The sequence below is a fragment of the Passer domesticus genome, chromosome 4 (assembly GCF_036417665.1).
Source record: "Passer domesticus isolate bPasDom1 chromosome 4, bPasDom1.hap1, whole genome shotgun sequence".
Classification (NCBI taxonomy): domain Eukaryota; kingdom Metazoa; phylum Chordata; class Aves; order Passeriformes; family Passeridae; genus Passer; species Passer domesticus.
The window spans coordinates 73144450-73161791 of NC_087477.1; the positions used below are offsets into that span (position 1 = coordinate 73144450).

Sequence of the window (17342 nt, forward strand, 5' to 3'; positions counted from 1 at the left end):
TGTCTTTTGAAGGGAATGAGTGAAAGGTGAGTTCAATCTTATTCATGTGTGTTACCTAATACTGGAGCACCAAAAGACAAATTGGAGAATGTAAGTACATTGCATTGTTTTAAAATAGCAGAGCTGTGAGGACATCAGCTAAGTGCATTGCACAATGCCTTAAACTGTGAGCAAATCTTAACAGCTACAATAAAAACAAAAGTGTTTTCTGCATGCCTTTTTATACACTTCCTTGTGCACTACAGCTGTCATATGGAATGGCCAAAATTAAGAGTTAAAACAGCTTACTAGAAATTTGTTACTTCATTTTGTCCAATATGTACCACTTTGTGAACCCATAATTAAACTCAAATCATTCTGCTTGAGGCCAGTTGACTGCTGTCTGCTATTCCATAAAACCTTAACCACGATCTACTATAAAAGACCTGATCGCTTTCCAAGAACCTTCTTCTACTTTGTAGCCTCAATTTATTTCATAGTTCAGCCTATATTCATTTTATAACCATCTGTTTGAGAACAGCACTTGTTTCTTTATTCTTCTTGTTCACATTTTTCTTCCTCCTTTTCCTCACTTCTGCAAAGAGCAGTGATATCTGACCCTGTGTTATTCTTTTAATTAAAAAGTCAAATTATTTTAGTCTCTTTGCAAATGACAAACTCTTGATTACTCCTCTTGCAGTCTGAGTGCATTCTTCCAATGTTGGGGAAGAATTATTGCAGTAAAAGCAATTTTAAAGAAATTCCTAGGCTAGAATGCTATAAAATTTTAATAGTAACGTGCATTTAAGACTCAAGGAGAAAAACCACTTACCACATGTTGGAACATCTTCTTCAGCTGATGAGGTCTGTTCATCTGTTGATGGCTTTTTCTTTCCTAAACCAATGATCTTTGTTATTTTTTTCCCTGTTACTTTAGTCACAGTGCCCTTGGCTTCCGTTTTCGAACTTTTTTTCCTCTTCACTATTAAGAAAGCAGAAGTGTGTATTTAGTAGTGTGTGTACACCAACCAACAGAGAGAACCTAAATAAAAACAGAAGTTCAGACAAAAATATCCTATGCAAGACATAAGGAAAAGCAAAGACAAACATTGTACAAAAGTTACATATTTCAATGAGACAAATACAATATTCCCTAATAACCTCTGTATTATAAAAATCATGGCATTCTGAAGGATAATACAAGCAAAAATCTATTTTGCAACTTTATTTAATCTAATCAAGCTTGAAGTCTCTTTCCACAGCAGTCATCATCTCATTTAGGAGTATGACTGAAGTACCTGTATATAAATTTAGCTCATATACACAGCAACAAAAATCCAGTCAGACACATTTTCAGTGTTTTCTTCAATGTTCCTAAATGTTTTTCTCAAAATACTTCAATAATTAAGTACACAAAAAAGACAGAATATGCTTGCTTAGCAAAATTTCTTCTTCTGTGCACAATTAGGTTAAGACATCTTATCACAATGGACATTTTAGAAAGATAAGACTTATGAATTAACTACTAAGAAATTAGTGGGATTAGTATAAATATTCAACAAGTTGGCCATTTTTGTGACCATTGGAAAGAAAAAGCTCTGCTGAAAGAGATATTTTGCTAACATCCAGTCTATGCTTCCACTAACTTCATTTGATACAAGGAATATTACTACTCCTAGAACTGAAGCAGGTTCAGCTGCTGAATGCAATATGGCAAGGACTATGGATATGGTGTTAGAAGTGCCTACCTGACTAAAACCCTAATACTTTTTTTTTTTAAGAAGAGTTTCTAAGACTAAACAGAGTCAGAAAAAAACAAGCTTTTATTTGCAAAAACAGAACAAACAAAATAAACTTAAAAAACTGCATTCAGTGGCCTAAACTGTTGCCTGAACTGGCAGCAGAGCAGAAGTCTCTGCGAACTGACAGGGCAGCAAAAATTCTATCAACTTACCCTGATATGTGACTTTAATGAACAATTAATTTAAAATAGTTACTAATTGAGCTGCTCTATCTTTATCCCCAACGTAACAATTCCTTTTGCAGCAGGGAACACTTAGTGGTTATGGACTTGCACAAACTGAGGGAAAAATTGGACAAAATGTTCATATGAGAAATGACTGTATGAACTGATGAGCTGGGAAGAAGAATGCACAGCAAACAGAGAAGCAGCTTGGGACTCACCATGGGATAATTCATCATTTAGTTTAATTGTTAGCAATCATGGAACATCATTTAGAAATTGTATCTGTAGCCAAGATTATATAAATCTGCCAGTGCTGAGGAGGAAAGGCAGCCCTGGAAGTGCTGCCCCCAGCCAACTCCAACACATACAGGTCTAATTATCTTTTTCAAGGAAAGGGTGCTCACAACTTGCACTGTGCTCTCTAAACATGCAACAGGCTCCCTTGTTAGAGGGAGGAAGGCTACCCATCCAGCCAGCTCAGGAGTCCCTGCCTGGGGGCACAGTCCCTGCCCTCAGACAGGTTTCCATCCCACACAGCAGCAGCCAAAGGCTGACTGTGGCTATTGAAAAAAGCACTGAAAAAAGCCAGAGACAGAAAAGCTCATTTCTCTGAGAGAGAAGCCAAAAGGAATCATTCTCATAAGCATGGACAGACAGTGGAATAAGCCCACTGTAGTGTTTGTTTTTCTGTCCTGTCTTCCCTTTAAATTGCTGGGGATTTTTCCCTGCAGAATTGAGAGGCAGCAGAAATAAGGCCATCATGACTTAATCTTTCTGAGTCTAAAGAATACACTAATTGCCCAATTGCCAGCGATTTTTTTCACAAAAGCCTTTTATTCTCATTTCCTTCCCCGCAGCAAAGCAAGCAGCTGGGTTAGAGCAGAGCAGAGGCTGGTGGTTGGTGCCAGCTGGAGACGATCATTCACTGTGCCTCCCTTCCCACGTACTCCATTAAACACTTCCTATCCATTTCAAAAACACACAGCACAACTTCATCAAGGACACCTCAGTCTTCTTGCAGTCATTAATGCCCATAATTTCTCCTATTATGCATTGAAAGTCAATTTTCAAAACCCACTGGTATTTTAAATGACCCTCCCTGAGGCACCTAAGCTGGGCTGCTTTTCCAGCTGCATCATCACACCTTCTGCAGGGCACCTGGGCCACCAGGTATTTCTGGACACTGTGGCCAACACAGATTTTGGGTCACAGATGATTCTCCACAGGTTTCAGAGTTTTATGAAAGCTTAATAGAAGATTTTAAAATGTGAAAAAAATGCAAAAATGTACCATGAGTTTCAGAAAACCACAAACCATGACATTGTCCCATACTGTTCAGAGATCTGTATGGCCAGGAAATGCTGGAAAATGACCCAGAGAAGAGATAAGGGACAAGATCAAAAGGTGAGACAGCGCTGGCACCAAGGCCACTATTGACATTGTGCTCCCTGCAGCTCACATTACCCTTCACTTAACAGCAGCAGGAAAATGCTTCATCTAACAGCAAGTAAAGGAAGACACAGGATTTCTTCTGCTTTGTGAAGGAGGGAGGGGGATGGGGAAGAGATCATAAGGGTTGAGTGTATTAAAAATAACTTGGCCAGACCTCCCTCTGGATCTGGGATTTCCCTTTGTTAGATTATAAGGACTGCAGAAAACGCACAGCTCCAAAGTAGCATATACAAAATTATACACTTATGTACTCAAAAACTCACTGATATTGCACCACTATATGTATTTTTAATATAAATAATCATATGTAATATGATAGTTCCTATATGAAGGCATCTGTGCACACAGACACATATATTTTTATATATATATATATATATAAAAATATGCATGGTTGTCTCCTTCTAGTATTTAATGATAGCTTTTTTGCTTAGAAGCTTTACACCACTATTTATAAAATTGTCACTATACAGTTACTAAAAAACCTGTTATTTGCCTCTAGTGGCTGCCCAGGGTCTGAAAACCTGTACTTTTGAACACAGAAAAGGCCAAATCCAAACTTCTATATTCTGTTTCCTTATATTAATTATACTGATGTTACCTGAACAATAACATCAAATTGCTGCAATAACATCAAGGTTGCTGCCAAAATTGAAGGAATCCTTCTTGACATAGCTCAGCTTTCAAGTTAAACTGAATCCTAACAAAACTATTCAAAAACTTTACTTTTTTAGAAAGACAAAAGCAAGGTTTTTCCCTTTCTCTCAGCACACATCACTTACACCAGACATACCTTGTTCTTTACCATTGCACACAGTAGTGATGCCATTTTCCACAGCACCTTCCCCATCTGAGCTTGGCCTCTCAAACGACAGCTTCTGCAGGGGCAAAGAGATCAGCTGACATACAATGTCTGCACCTTCATAAAATCAAATGTCATGAGTCCCTTCAAAAATAGACTTACTGTGAAATAAAACACACTTTCAATCTCTCATCCACTTGGAAGAGAATCAGGAGATAGTAAAAACATCAGTTTTAGAGACTTTAGAAAATCACAGAAACAATAAAATAGTGCATCTTTGAAACTGTGTTAAAAATCAGTGAAATATTCCTAATTGACCATATATTTTAATGTATTTATAGACTCTAAATGTTGCAATAAAGAATTACATGTATCAGATATGAGTAGGGTAAAAGCTGTATCTTTAAAAATGCTTCATACATGCATTTGCAATTACAACTCATCAGAAAATAGTGCATTCCTACAAGGTCCTCCAGTACTTTCAATATGTGCAAAAAAGGCTTTTGAAATAAATTTTTAGCACTGATTATTCTGTAATGGTTATGCATGAGGTCTGGGTTCAAGTAGACAGAGCTTATGACAGCACAGTTTTCATGACCACATTACTCAGAAGTGGTGAAGCCATGAAGCAGAAGTGCAGATTATCACAAAAAAGAATGGATGACCAGATAAACTACCCCTTTCCATGGCATGCATTTTAGAAAAAAAAAACCTATTTTTCAATACTTTAAATTGTTTTGTCAATACTGTGCAGTTGTGTGCAAACACAACAGCTTTTGCCTGTGAAACCAGGAACTCTGGGCTAACCTGGATCAGTTCCCAGACCAAAGCAATAGCACAGGCAGTGGTGCACTTCCACCAGAGGGGTGGCACTTGCCATTAGGCACTGGGTGATGAAACCTCTGTCAGTGGGATTTTTAAGCAGGGGCTGCAGAGAGATTTGCTCACATGGATGTCTTAACAGAGCAGGGGCTTAATCTGGTGCTGGTAATACACCAATCATTCACTTCAAAGCTGCTTAGTTCCCTAATTCCTGCTCTCACATCCTGCTGAGTCAAGGCAGTGGAGTAGCCAAGTACCTCGTGTGAGTAGCCAAGTTTCTCTACTGAGACACGAATGCTCGGAAGAGTCTGCCAAAACAGTGACCTCAGCATGCCCAGGGAGCTCTTCAAGGACTCAATTCCCCAAAATAAGAGACTTTCCCTTAAAACCTGATATAATCTTCAACTATTCTTCCTCAAGAGTGACACCCCTGCTTGCTGTCTGCATTTGCTGCAGACCATCTACGCATCTCAGCACATGTACCAGACCCATTAATCTGCACCCTTCTGTGGCTGAGGAGAAGCTGAATCCAAGCCAGCCTGCTGGTTGCTCATGTCCAAACAAACTGACATGGCAGAAACCTCAGCTCTGCAGGATGTGTGCACATGGCCAAACAGACCAACACAACACAGGCACTGTGTGCCTGGAACAGCCACACAAGGCAGCAAGGATTTACATCCAGTGCCTACCAGCATCTCTTTGAGTAATCATAAGAAATTTTGCACTCATAATTTTGGTAGCTTTACCTTTTCCAGCTCCACTTTGTGCACTGGAGAACTAGACAATGGCCCATCAGAGTCTACAGCTCCCGTGCAGTTGCTGCACACATCTTTGATAACCTTAGGAGACAAGGCACAACTTATTAATTATTCATAAAACACAAATCAGAGTGATTAGAAATTATACACGGATGTGAAAGGAGACAGGAAGCAGAATCACACAGACATTAACTAGGTTGGCAGGTGTCAGGCAGGCTGACACTACAAATTCTCCATGCTCCCTCCCTAAGTCTTTTCATACATGACCTGAAGGAGACATAAAGTCTAGAGGTGGAAGGTTTCAGTTTCTAAGCAGATTAAGCTCCAAGGCTCTCCTAAGTGAAGAAACCAGTAGCACTGCTGATTTCCATGAGCTGATTTTGCAATATAAACTCAGCTGACACCACCAAACTAATTTCATTACAATGATGAGAAAATGGGATCCAAGGTACCTCAAGCCAATAAACAACAGTTTTGTATAATGCACTGCACAGATGCTCTTTTTTTGCTATCAGAGAACTAATGAAATGCTGGTTAGCTTAGAGTTAATACTGCACAGTGGTATTTTGGGGCATTTTTGTATTATAACTACACATTAACTTAAGAGTCAAAGAAAAATCTTGAACTGGGAATTTGCTGATATTTTGATGGAATTTAAAGAACTTAAAAACCTGAAATTACATAAATGTAAAAATACACAATGAGTAAAGATGGTTGATGATTCCCCATGGCCATAGCTAAGGGTTTAAGGGTTTTTAAGAGTGAATTATCACCAGCTCATCATCATCTTAAAACTGCTTGTGCAGATGAGAACAGGCTCTCAATTCAAGCTCATGCTGAGTTTGAAACTGAACAATTTTGATGTGGAAACTACTAAAAAGCAAAGGATGGCACTAAACATCCTTTTCCTTTCCCAGCACTTAAGCTCCCTTTAAAGGTGAAGCTAAAACACATCAAACATTTATGGGCTTGCAAAGACCCTTATGCTACTCAGGAGCACATCATAAATTGCAGGCATTATACACCATAAAGAAAAGAAGAGCACCAGCCCCATTTTACAGAGAGAGAACCCAGGAACAAAAGAATGATGAAATCACTCACTCAGTGACACAAAAAAAAACCTAAGCAGAGCTGGGAGATAAACTTACACTTTTATTTCTGAGCTAGAATCTCAAAACACTTCAGCATCCTTTCCTGTGTGACCTACCCTATATTTTGTTCCAGAAACAAGACCAGCATTTCAAGGCACTTGGTGTCCTTTGTAACACAAAATGTTGATGTATCTGTAGGAGAGCGCCTCAGAATTAAGAAAAGCCCTGAACTACCCCAAATCATAAGATTTTTTCATGTGTCTGGATTTTTTTTCAATGACTGTTCCTCAGTATGGTGTAAATACACTGCTGCTTTCCTCCTAGGGAAATGTGACTGTACAGTTTCTGGGAACATTCATTTCTGTCTCCTGCATGACCCTGGTTCAATAGCTTATGTTTTCAGCATCTGCTCACACCACACAGTCAGTTAATTTTGGCAAAGGCAGATTGTAATGGGAGTCACAGGCAGAACAGAGGGAAATGATTTGGCAGCACTAACTCAGCAGTATGTGCTAAGTCATGCACTCAAGTAAATCCGGCTCTTATCACACCCCACATATTTAAGGAGAATCTGAAGTGCTTAATTGGGCTGTAATTAAATTTTAATTTAAAAAATGACACATTGTCAAAAGGGAGTTGGTGGCAGGATCTAAAGTAAATGCATATTCAAGGGTTCAACACCTCATTTGGGTTCAAAAGGTTCACTGGCAAAGACTTGCTCATCACCTTCCATGTGCACTATAATTGGGTTCAATGCACAGCACAGAACTCATTCTCCTCCACCTCACCAGGATGAAATGTCTTTAATACATAATGGTTGCCTGGATGCACTCTCTATAATTACGTTTGCAGACAGCTGCCATTGAAAATCTGGTTTTCACATGCATATAGCTTTAGCTCAAAATTTTAAGGATAAAACATTCCACCAGTATTGCCAACTTGCATCATTTCAATCACAAGACTCAAAAATTCTTGTCAGTTTTTTCTGTGTTCCATCTTCTGGAGCCATATGAAAACAAAAGATTACTATTTTAATTAAAAAGTAATTGTGAGTGAGAGTGAGGAATAGAGTTCAGCAAGCTCTTATCCATTGCAATGAAATGCCTAAAAATATGAATAAATGTATCTCAGTAGCTCCACCACAAAGGGAAAAAAGGAATCCCCAAAAGTGTTATTTTTAATAAAATGGCATCATGTGGAGGGTGCACTAAGAATACCTTGTAGAGGCAAATATTCCACTAATAGCTTAAGTTTTCTCACACATTAGGGAAAGGAAATAATTTTATTTTTCTCACCACACACACAGAGTGTGATCTGCCAGGAAAATGAAACTGAGATCATAAACAGACTATCTATTCAAATATTTAAAATATATGAGCAAAGATAATCAGAAAACTGAAGACCCTGTATTTCTTTGGATAGCCTCAAAACCAAAAGCATTTAAAATAATCTTTTGGTATTGCATAGGAAGAATCTGAAGCATCACAATTACCATGACAATGTCACGATTAGCAGACTTCAGAATTGCCATTTTCAAATGCGGACCTGGAAAAAGCTTCTGCAACCTGAACTGTGTTTATAGAATTATAGAATCATTTAGTTGGAAAAAACCCCTAAGGTAAGAGTCCAACTGTTAACCCAGCAGTATCAAATGCACCACTAAACCATGTCCCTAAGTGCCACATCTACACAGTATTTTAAGTATCTCCAGGGACTGACTCCACCACCCCTTTTCTTGGAAGCCTGTTCCTTTCAGTGAAGAGATTTTTCCTACTATCCAATCTAAACCTCCTCTGGTGAGACTTGAGATAGTTTTCTCTTTTCCTGTCACATGTTACATGGGAGAAGAGATCAATCCCCACCTGGCTACAGACTGGTTCTCTCCTTTCAGGGAGCTGCAGAGAACACAAAGGTCTCCCCTGAGCCTCCTTTTCTCCAGGTTAAACAGCCCCAGCTCCCTTAGCTGCCCCTCATCAGACATGGGCTTTAGACCTTGAATCCCCAGGTGGATCAGGGTATAAATCAGAGTACAGCATTGTGTGCAGTGACATAAGGCACAGAGGAGAAATATTTGTAGGTAGGAAGCTGGAAAGATTCCCTGCCCTGAGCCATGTGTGAAGTCAGTGGAATTTCTGCCACATGGTGTGTCTGGAATATTTCTTTCTTTAAAATTATCTTACTACAGAAGCACTAATATTTACTATAAAAAACTTATCTGCATACACCTACAAATTCCTATAATTCTTGTATATCTTATTTTAAAAGACACATCAGGACTGAAGGCAAAATACTTGCCCAACACTTACTCTACATGTGAAGTCAGAAAAAGTAAATTAGATTCTTCTGGCTACTTTAGAGTTCCAAGCTCCAGATAAAAAGCACTGGCTCTGTAGTAAAACCAGAAAGCCAGCTGCTTGTTAGCCTGTTCCTGCCACACAGAAACCAAACAAATTCTGAGTAAAAGTACATTTGTAGATAGTTCCTTATGGCTGATCTCTTTGGGATCTGTTAAGGAATAAGACCGTAAGTTGTCCTGTACTTGAGGAGCTTGCAGACCTCTCTCCTGGTGGATACCATGGATGAGCTCAAGCTACAGCCTCCCTACCACAGGCTGTGGTTACGGCATTTTGTATCATCTTGTGTTCTCATGGAACTCCCATGAGAAGCTCACACTTTTAATATGATGGAGTTCAAGACAGAAAGCCCACAGCCTGACTGCACATTTGCTTTACTTTATGTAATCAGGCCAGAAATCCAGCCAGCCACCCACCCACTTGTCCCCCCCTGCCCACATGTTTCACAAATACTGGAATTGCTAGGAATGGGATGGGCTGTATCTCTTGGCTCTGCCACTTAACTCTGGAAATAGGAATATGGCAAAGCTGAAATCTGCTTAAGTACAACACAGCACAGGGAAAAGGGTTTGGCTCCAGCTGTAAGTCAGTATTTCCCATTCCTGAAACACTCCGTTTTTACTGCTGGAAGAGTACTGACTTTCTGGGACTCTGTCATTTTGGCATGACTAAATCCTCATTTTCTCTTTCTTGTGGACTGTTTCATATGCTAGTGTCAATAACCTCTTCCTTAGGAGAGCAGCAAAACTCCTCTCAGTGTTCTGCAGAGAAGAAATGCCCCAAGGAGTTCAGCTAGAGGAAAATCTTAGGCAGGAAAGGCAGAAATTATTCCCATCATAGCCTTGCTGTAAGCCTCAAAAAGAAACCCCCTTTACCTTCTGTACTGGAAAACATTATTCTCAGGTATCCCTTAGCCTGGAAAGATTAATCTTTCTACCTTACTGCCATTTGTCTGAGCAAAGTGAGGATGAGATTCTGGCAGACTAGCAGTCAGTAAGCCTTTCCTTAGTGCCTGTACATCCCCTTAGGAATACTTTTCTGACTTACTCAACCAAGACAAGCCCTGTATCATTTCTCCTGCATTATTGCCATGAAGTCCATTGCCATATATGGCTGCTGGATCAGGCAGAGCCCAGGGAGGAGGCACTCCCCAGAGGCTGAGGAGGGAGGCTCTGCTGCTCCAAGGGCAGAGTTGCCCTGTGCCAGGGGAGCTGCATCCCCAGCCTGGGTGCTGCAGTGATGCACTTTGGGCTGTGAGTCTGAGCTAGGGGTGATTTAAATGATTTTCCATCCAAAGCTGTGAGTAGGAGAGAGGAAGAATAGGATCTAGTGGTGAAAGTCCCAGCCCTCCTGGGTTATGCCCTGACTGCGACAGCTCGCATTTGTGATTTTAGCCAGGAAACCCAAGGAAAAATTATCACTGAGAAAACAACTAAATAGGATGTTTGTGGTTCTGTATTTGTGGGTGGTTTGGTTGGGTTTTTAAAATTTACATATACATCTGGCTCTTTCAAATAATGTATTGTTTTCCATGGTGCTGGTCACACACACACACACAGACTGGTTCACAGCCAAGCTGGGATCCTCTGGCTCTGCCACTGGCAGAGTCCTGCAGACTGGGCAAAACTGCCACGTGCAGTTTGGTCCATTCCCTCTGCAGATGAGGCCCTAAATAGCTCTTCTGCAAACTCACTGACCTTGCTGCGACTTGAACTGAGGTATTTTAAACCATCTGACTGAACAACAGGGGTGTAATTCCTGGGAGGTTTAATTTAGTTTGCACAGCCTTTGCTGCTGGTGATGATGGGCAGTGGAGAAAGAACCTGGCCCGACTGCCTTGGGTCATATATACTTTAAGTTTCTTACAAATTAACAAACACTGCATGGAAATTACTAGCACCAAGTATACATCCCAAAACCCACTTTTTTTAGTCAGTTTTAAGGCTTGACCATTCAGCACTTGATTCTACTCAGCTACAAAATGGACATAATAACCTCTTTGGGGAGCATTACATAAGCCAAGAAAGAAATGCTTGAAGTGTAGAAGATGTCTAGCTGGAAATTCCCATAGAAAGCAAGAGCAGCCACACACTGTTTACAGTTACAAGCTCAATTTCATGCTGATATAAACTGGCTAAAGAACAGCTCTGTCAGTAGTTTACTCTTCAGTAAAACTGTCCACATAAAGACTGGAGGCCAGAAGTTACTTGATTACCTTCACTAAACTCAGGGGAGTGAAAAAAAGAAGATGTTTCCATAGACTTCCATGACAGACAACATGCAGTTATCAGAGAGAAAAACTAGGTAGGTGAACTAGCTAAGCAGCCCTTTAAGGAATATTACAGGGCCTTTGGATGACTGGATACAGTTCCAACCATGGTTTTATTCTCTCTTCAGGGCAAAATATCCTCCTTATTATGACAAGTTCAGAACTGGCTGAGCACTGTCAAAGTGATACATGAAGCAATGTCTCCTTATGGCTGGAAGATTCACTGCTCAATTACAGACCCTCAGCTGGAGAGACTGCTGAACAGCGGCAGGGCACCATAAAATGCAGAGAAGTTAACTAAGGGTGCCTAATGCTAGGGAAAAATGAAAATCAAGGCCAGTACTCCAGAATGATAGCTTGCATCTCATGCATGATAAATCAGAAATACATTTTTGCAGCAGGAATGTCAGGAGGAAAAGAAGGCCTTGGGACCAGTCACCGTGACCATTTCCTACCAGTCTTCTACAACAAGTTACCTCAACTTCATTTCTTTGGCATCCATGTATTTCTAATATTGAGTGCAGTTTTCTGTGGCCTGGTCTGAGGGTTCTGCACACAGAGCACATTCATCTGTACAAACGAAGCCACTGAACAAGCATCCTCTTGTAAGGTCATGGTCTTACTGGTCCTTTTATTTTTAATGCAGCATTTCCCAGGGATGCTGACAAATAAGTGTAGTTTTACTAGTCTGTTGGATGTGCTGAGACAAACAAGAAAATTTCAGACCTTACATGACCACAAAAGGGTGTACAGATGCACATATACCCAAGCATGCATGGAAAAAGATCATTTTTGGGTTAGAGTGTGTAACTGCACATATTTTTTTCATGTACATTTTTGTGGGAACATTTTAGGACTCAAGTCTGGAAAATTCCACCACTTTTTGTTGCCCACCATATTACTGAGATGATCTCAGCTCTAGCCTGAATTTATACTAGCTTTGCTCCTTCCTCTGAAATCTTGACAGGCTCTTTGGTGACATCAGCTATCTGTTTTCATCAAGCATTTGTTAGCTGGTAAATCTGAAACTCCCTTTGTGGTTTCCAGTCTAGACTTCAATTTGCACTATGTTTATCAGTTGGGGCTTTTTTGGTGTCATCTTTACAAAAAAAAGGTCTAAAGTATTCTACACTGATTTAGAATTTTTCTTCCAATATATATTTTTAAATTATTTACTTAATAAACATATTCTGTACTGATTATATACATTAATTAGAAAAAAAAAAGATTGGTTTAGCTTTCAAAGGACAATCTGGTCTCCAAAAACACTGTGAGCTTTTTAGGATCAAGTGCAAAGCTTTAATGTGACACTTAACATTTGAATTCCTGAGAACCCATTGCTCCTGGGTGATAACCTGCCTCAAGTGGTACACACTGGTGCAGTATCTTTGACCAAGAAGGCATCTTATGCTCTAAAAATGTGGTTGCAGAGTCCTTTCTCATTGTCAGTCTCTGGATCTGCCCATGTTATTAACTACAGAAATCACAAGTAAGGGACAGAGCACTGGGAAGGACCCTGGCCCTCTGACTGGGAAAGCTAAAACCTCCTAAGAAGCAGTGACCTTTTTCATAGTGTAAGAATGTCCTGCAGAAAGGCACACAGGATTTTCAGAAGCTAATTTTGAGTAAAGCTTTAATGATCCAAACATAATTGCTTATATACTAATAAAAAAAAAATCCTTAAATTTTGGTGTATTTTAAAAAATACAGAAAGCAATGCTTTTGGTATTTCTCCAAAGGTCATACTTCTTTTGGAAAACACTGGAACTACTGCAAGAGCTGCACAGATCATTTCTGGTTAGCTGTGGGAAAGGCAATTTGTACTGCAGAAGCAAAGGGCTGAAGCAGCACTGAGCACTTGGAAGTTGAGTACAGTAACAGGGCCATGTACTTAAAGATTTCATGAATAGAGAGCTTTGCAGCATGAAGGAGCTAAATAAAGTGCTGTCAGACTGTCTCCAAATGCTCTGCAGACACACAGAATACACAACTGTGTGAACATGCAACTGCACAAAATCCCTCTTTTTCTTCTCATTTTGAAGCAGCAGGAATGCATCTGGGATATGGAAAAATCTAGTACAACTCTGTCTGCCTGTGTGGGGATGCTTTATATACAATTTAAAAAAATAAAACAATTTTTATGAAAGAAGCTCTGATAGATGCCAGTGAGCTCAGTATTACTAAACCCGAATTTAGAACAACTCAGGAAATAAGGGTGCAGTTTCTATGATCTAATTACAACGGAATTCCCTTGGAAGGGAACATGACTTATGAACTTCTCTTCATTCCAATCAGTGGTTTTGAACTGCTAGCTGAACTAGTGGGACACTTGCATGACTTTAAAACTTAGGACAAGATACTGATGTTAGAAGAAGGCTAACAAATACATGGCTGGGATTATTTGCTATTAAAATGACAATAGAGAGTTTTCTAAGCTAGGATACAAAGTCAGAGTCAAAACCAAACACACAAAAACCTCAAACCCCCAAAAGGTATATTCAAATATTGCAAAATAGGAAATTACAGATTAATTTTCCATTTAGTACATTAGCCCACAGCAGAATTTATACCACTTAAGCTGCATTTTATGTCTCCCTCTTCTGCAGAAAAACTATCTGCCATCAGGAAATTCCTATGTGTTTAATTCAATTGTATTTGGGGAAATACAATTTATTCTTAGAAAAATAAGTACCATATAAGGTTACATCAGAGCACAGCATGGAGAATGCCTGATGAGTCTGATGCATTCAGACTTATACATGTATTTAAAAGGCTGGATTTCAAGGCCTTAACACAGTTGCTACTGCAACTTCAGTGATAGTTTCCCACACTACTTCACTGACCTCCACCTTTGAGACTGGCAAAGTCCAACATAAATACTAGTAATCTGGTTAGGAACTGTAACTGCAGCCCTTGCCTTGGGATTTTTCCATGTTTGCAGACACTGAACAGAGAGGAATGGAAGATGGCAAAATCCCATTTTCTCCGAAGTCTGCATTCCCAGGACAAACCATAACAGATGATATGCTGCTAAACCAGAATTAGCAAACTTGAATGGCCTTCAGGAAGCTGAAGGGTTTTTCTCCATCCAGAGCAATTCAAGCAGGTATCTCCTCAGAGAATCTTCTTTTTAAAAAGGTGACACCATGCCAAAAATAGTATTGGTGCCAGCTGCCTCCACCTGAGGGAATCTGAACCTTCCACTCACCACAACTGTGCCCTAACCACCAAATCTTTCTGGAAAATGAACTGGAGAAGAAGATGGAAGGGAATTTGTCGCCTCTCCTCTTTGTGCCAGATTATTCTGCTATTAGATAGTGAAAACCATCACAGCAGCAGCACTGGGTTAACCCTGAGGAATTGCTTCAACTGAACTTAAAGTCTGTATTTCTGCAGTCCCAAATCAGATGGGATTTAAGTGGTCTGGATTTGGGTGGAAGTTGCTGTGTCTCAGTTTGTAACAGCAGCTGAGCAATGTGAACACTTTGTGTGTAGAGAAACTCCTGGTCAGAAATCCCCCCTTACCTTTAGCCACTGTTCTGCCTGCTCTTTGCTCTGCACTGCCAGAACCAGGGCATCTGCTCCTTGGTGAGAGATTTTCAGCTCATGCTTCTTCTTTTTGCTGTCTTTGGGAATATAGGTGATATTGCAGTCATTCAGGAACAGCTCCATCTGGGGCTGCTGGTCCTTGGAGCTTTTGTAACACTAAATAAACACAAGGTAAGTTCCAGAGTTAGATATTATCTTTCTGAACCTTGGGGGAAAGCTGTTATTACATATAAATGCTGTATTTTTAATTCATAAAATTTTGAAATATATTTTACACATCCCTTTACCACATACCACAGAGTTCAGCCAGAGCAAACTCATCCACTCTGTAAAGCAAAATTACTTCCAGACTGACAATAATAGATGTCTTTTATTGCAGGACAGGTAAAACATATGGAGGGCATTAAGTGTCTCTGCATTATCCTTATAACTCAACATTGACCTTGATCAGGTAGGAGAAGGGTGATTTAGGATATCTGTTCACAGGTAGCAGCAGGATAGACTTGTAACTTAACAACTTTAAAGCCCAGATGTTTACCTTGCCCTTCAGCATATGAAGGCAAATCTACATCAGTGCCTGCACACTGCAACTGCAACGACACTGGCACATGCCCTACTCACCTGTTCATTGAGATAAGTAAAAAAAACTTCATGGAAAGTGGATAAAATCAAACTTTTTCAGTTAATACAGTCTAACAGTCCCTGCACAAATTTCTGTGACTTCATTTTGTAAGCTGCTGGCTACAATGATGTGCTTACATTTCTTCCCTCATCAGTACACGCTGTCGATGAACAGCCATTTCCTGCTGGAAAATGATGGCCTGTTCTCTTCTGGAACTGCTGATCCAAGCACAGAGGGCTCCCTCTTTACACCACTCATCCTACAGACCCAGTCTCCATTCCCACCTTCCAACCCATCACGACAGCTGAGGCTCCCAAAGACTGCAGAACAAAGTTTAACTCCCTATACAAATGTCCAGTTATTTTATATGCTTATCTAAATTGAGTTTTCACTCATACAAATAAGCACTAAGGCTAAAAAGACATCTGATAATAAAGGGGTCTCTGACAATCAGTAGGACTAACTAGTATCTGCATACAAAGAATAGCTGAGCATTTATGTGAATAGAGAAAAGCACATGAATTTCTGCATGTCTGCAGCAGTATTCATGCCAGGATGCAATTGTCTGGAAGACCAATGATAAAAGTATGTTATAAACACTACAAGTTAGGCTGAGCAAATACAACCAACTCTAAACCAGCCTCTGCAGATCACTGACAAGCCTTCCCTCTCCAAAGCCCATTACACCAAAATTTCTCCAATTTGGTCACAGATTTTTAATTTGCAACATTTAAAAAATACTAAGTTTTCAAGCTATGAAATCTTGAATGTATACAACATTATTCACTTTAGGAACCAATAAACAGCTTGTAATTCCTTTTATATTAATCAAAATATTTTATTTAAAATTATACATTGCTAAAACTGAAGTATGTATATATTAAAAGACTTTAAGTGAAAAATGAGTCCCTAACGGACTTTAAGTGAAAAGTAATTCCCTACTAAAAGTTGTTTCTAATGTCTAATTCTAATTAAAATATTTTTGTTTTATGATGACAGCTGCATTTATGACACAAGCAATTACTAATCCCTAAGAACACATATTTGTTTTACTTGCATATCTCATAAGTTAACTGTCCAAGTCCTCCCTCAAACAATAAACCAATCTTGTGTAACTTGGTTGTTAGACTCCTATGGTGACTTTTATTTTCTTAATCCCCATTATAGAATTACTGAAAGATGATCCCTATAAGGGAAAAAAAAAGCTTTTTGGACCACACATGAGGGTAGAGGAAATGAAAATATAAAAAATAACATATTTTTATATGGAACAATAAATGTAATTGTAGAACAAATGCTGTATGACTTCAGGGAAAAATCTGTTTCTCTGTATCTTTCTTTCCTTTCTTCAAGCTGTTATCAGATGGTGCTGAAATCTGATATGACACTGATATATGGGATAAAAATGTGCATTAAGGATAATGGCATTATAAGAATATAATAAAAGCTGAAGCAGAATGAACTTTTTTTTTTACATTTAAATACAGGAGGGTACAAAAAATAAAGCCACTGCAAACTAGCAAATTCATTCCAAGTGTATTTTCAGAAATCTCTTACATCCATGTCATATCCTGCTATTTTCTATACTGCCATAAGCACAAGTGTACTTGGAAAGTGAACACAGCTAAACTACATTGTACCACACAGAACAGAGAGGTTCTACAGAAAATGTTCTATG

At 39.3% G+C, this 17342-nt stretch overlaps 1 protein-coding gene across 5 annotated transcripts in view; it reads right to left on the reverse strand.

The window, feature by feature from the left end:
• Window positions 1–17342, reverse strand: part of AFAP1 (actin filament associated protein 1) — a 109483-nt gene that overhangs the window by 22105 nt on the left and 70036 nt on the right. For all 5 annotated transcript variants that reach the window (XM_064418759.1, XM_064418761.1, XM_064418760.1 and 2 more), the window contains 4 exons: window positions 15019–15198; window positions 5768–5860; window positions 4191–4275; window positions 812–961 (listed from right to left, as the gene is read on the reverse strand). In XM_064418759.1, coding sequence (XP_064274829.1) covers window positions 812–961; window positions 4191–4275; window positions 5768–5860; window positions 15019–15198 — 508 coding nt within the window. The remainder of the gene's footprint in view (window positions 1–811; window positions 962–4190; window positions 4276–5767; window positions 5861–15018; window positions 15199–17342) is intronic.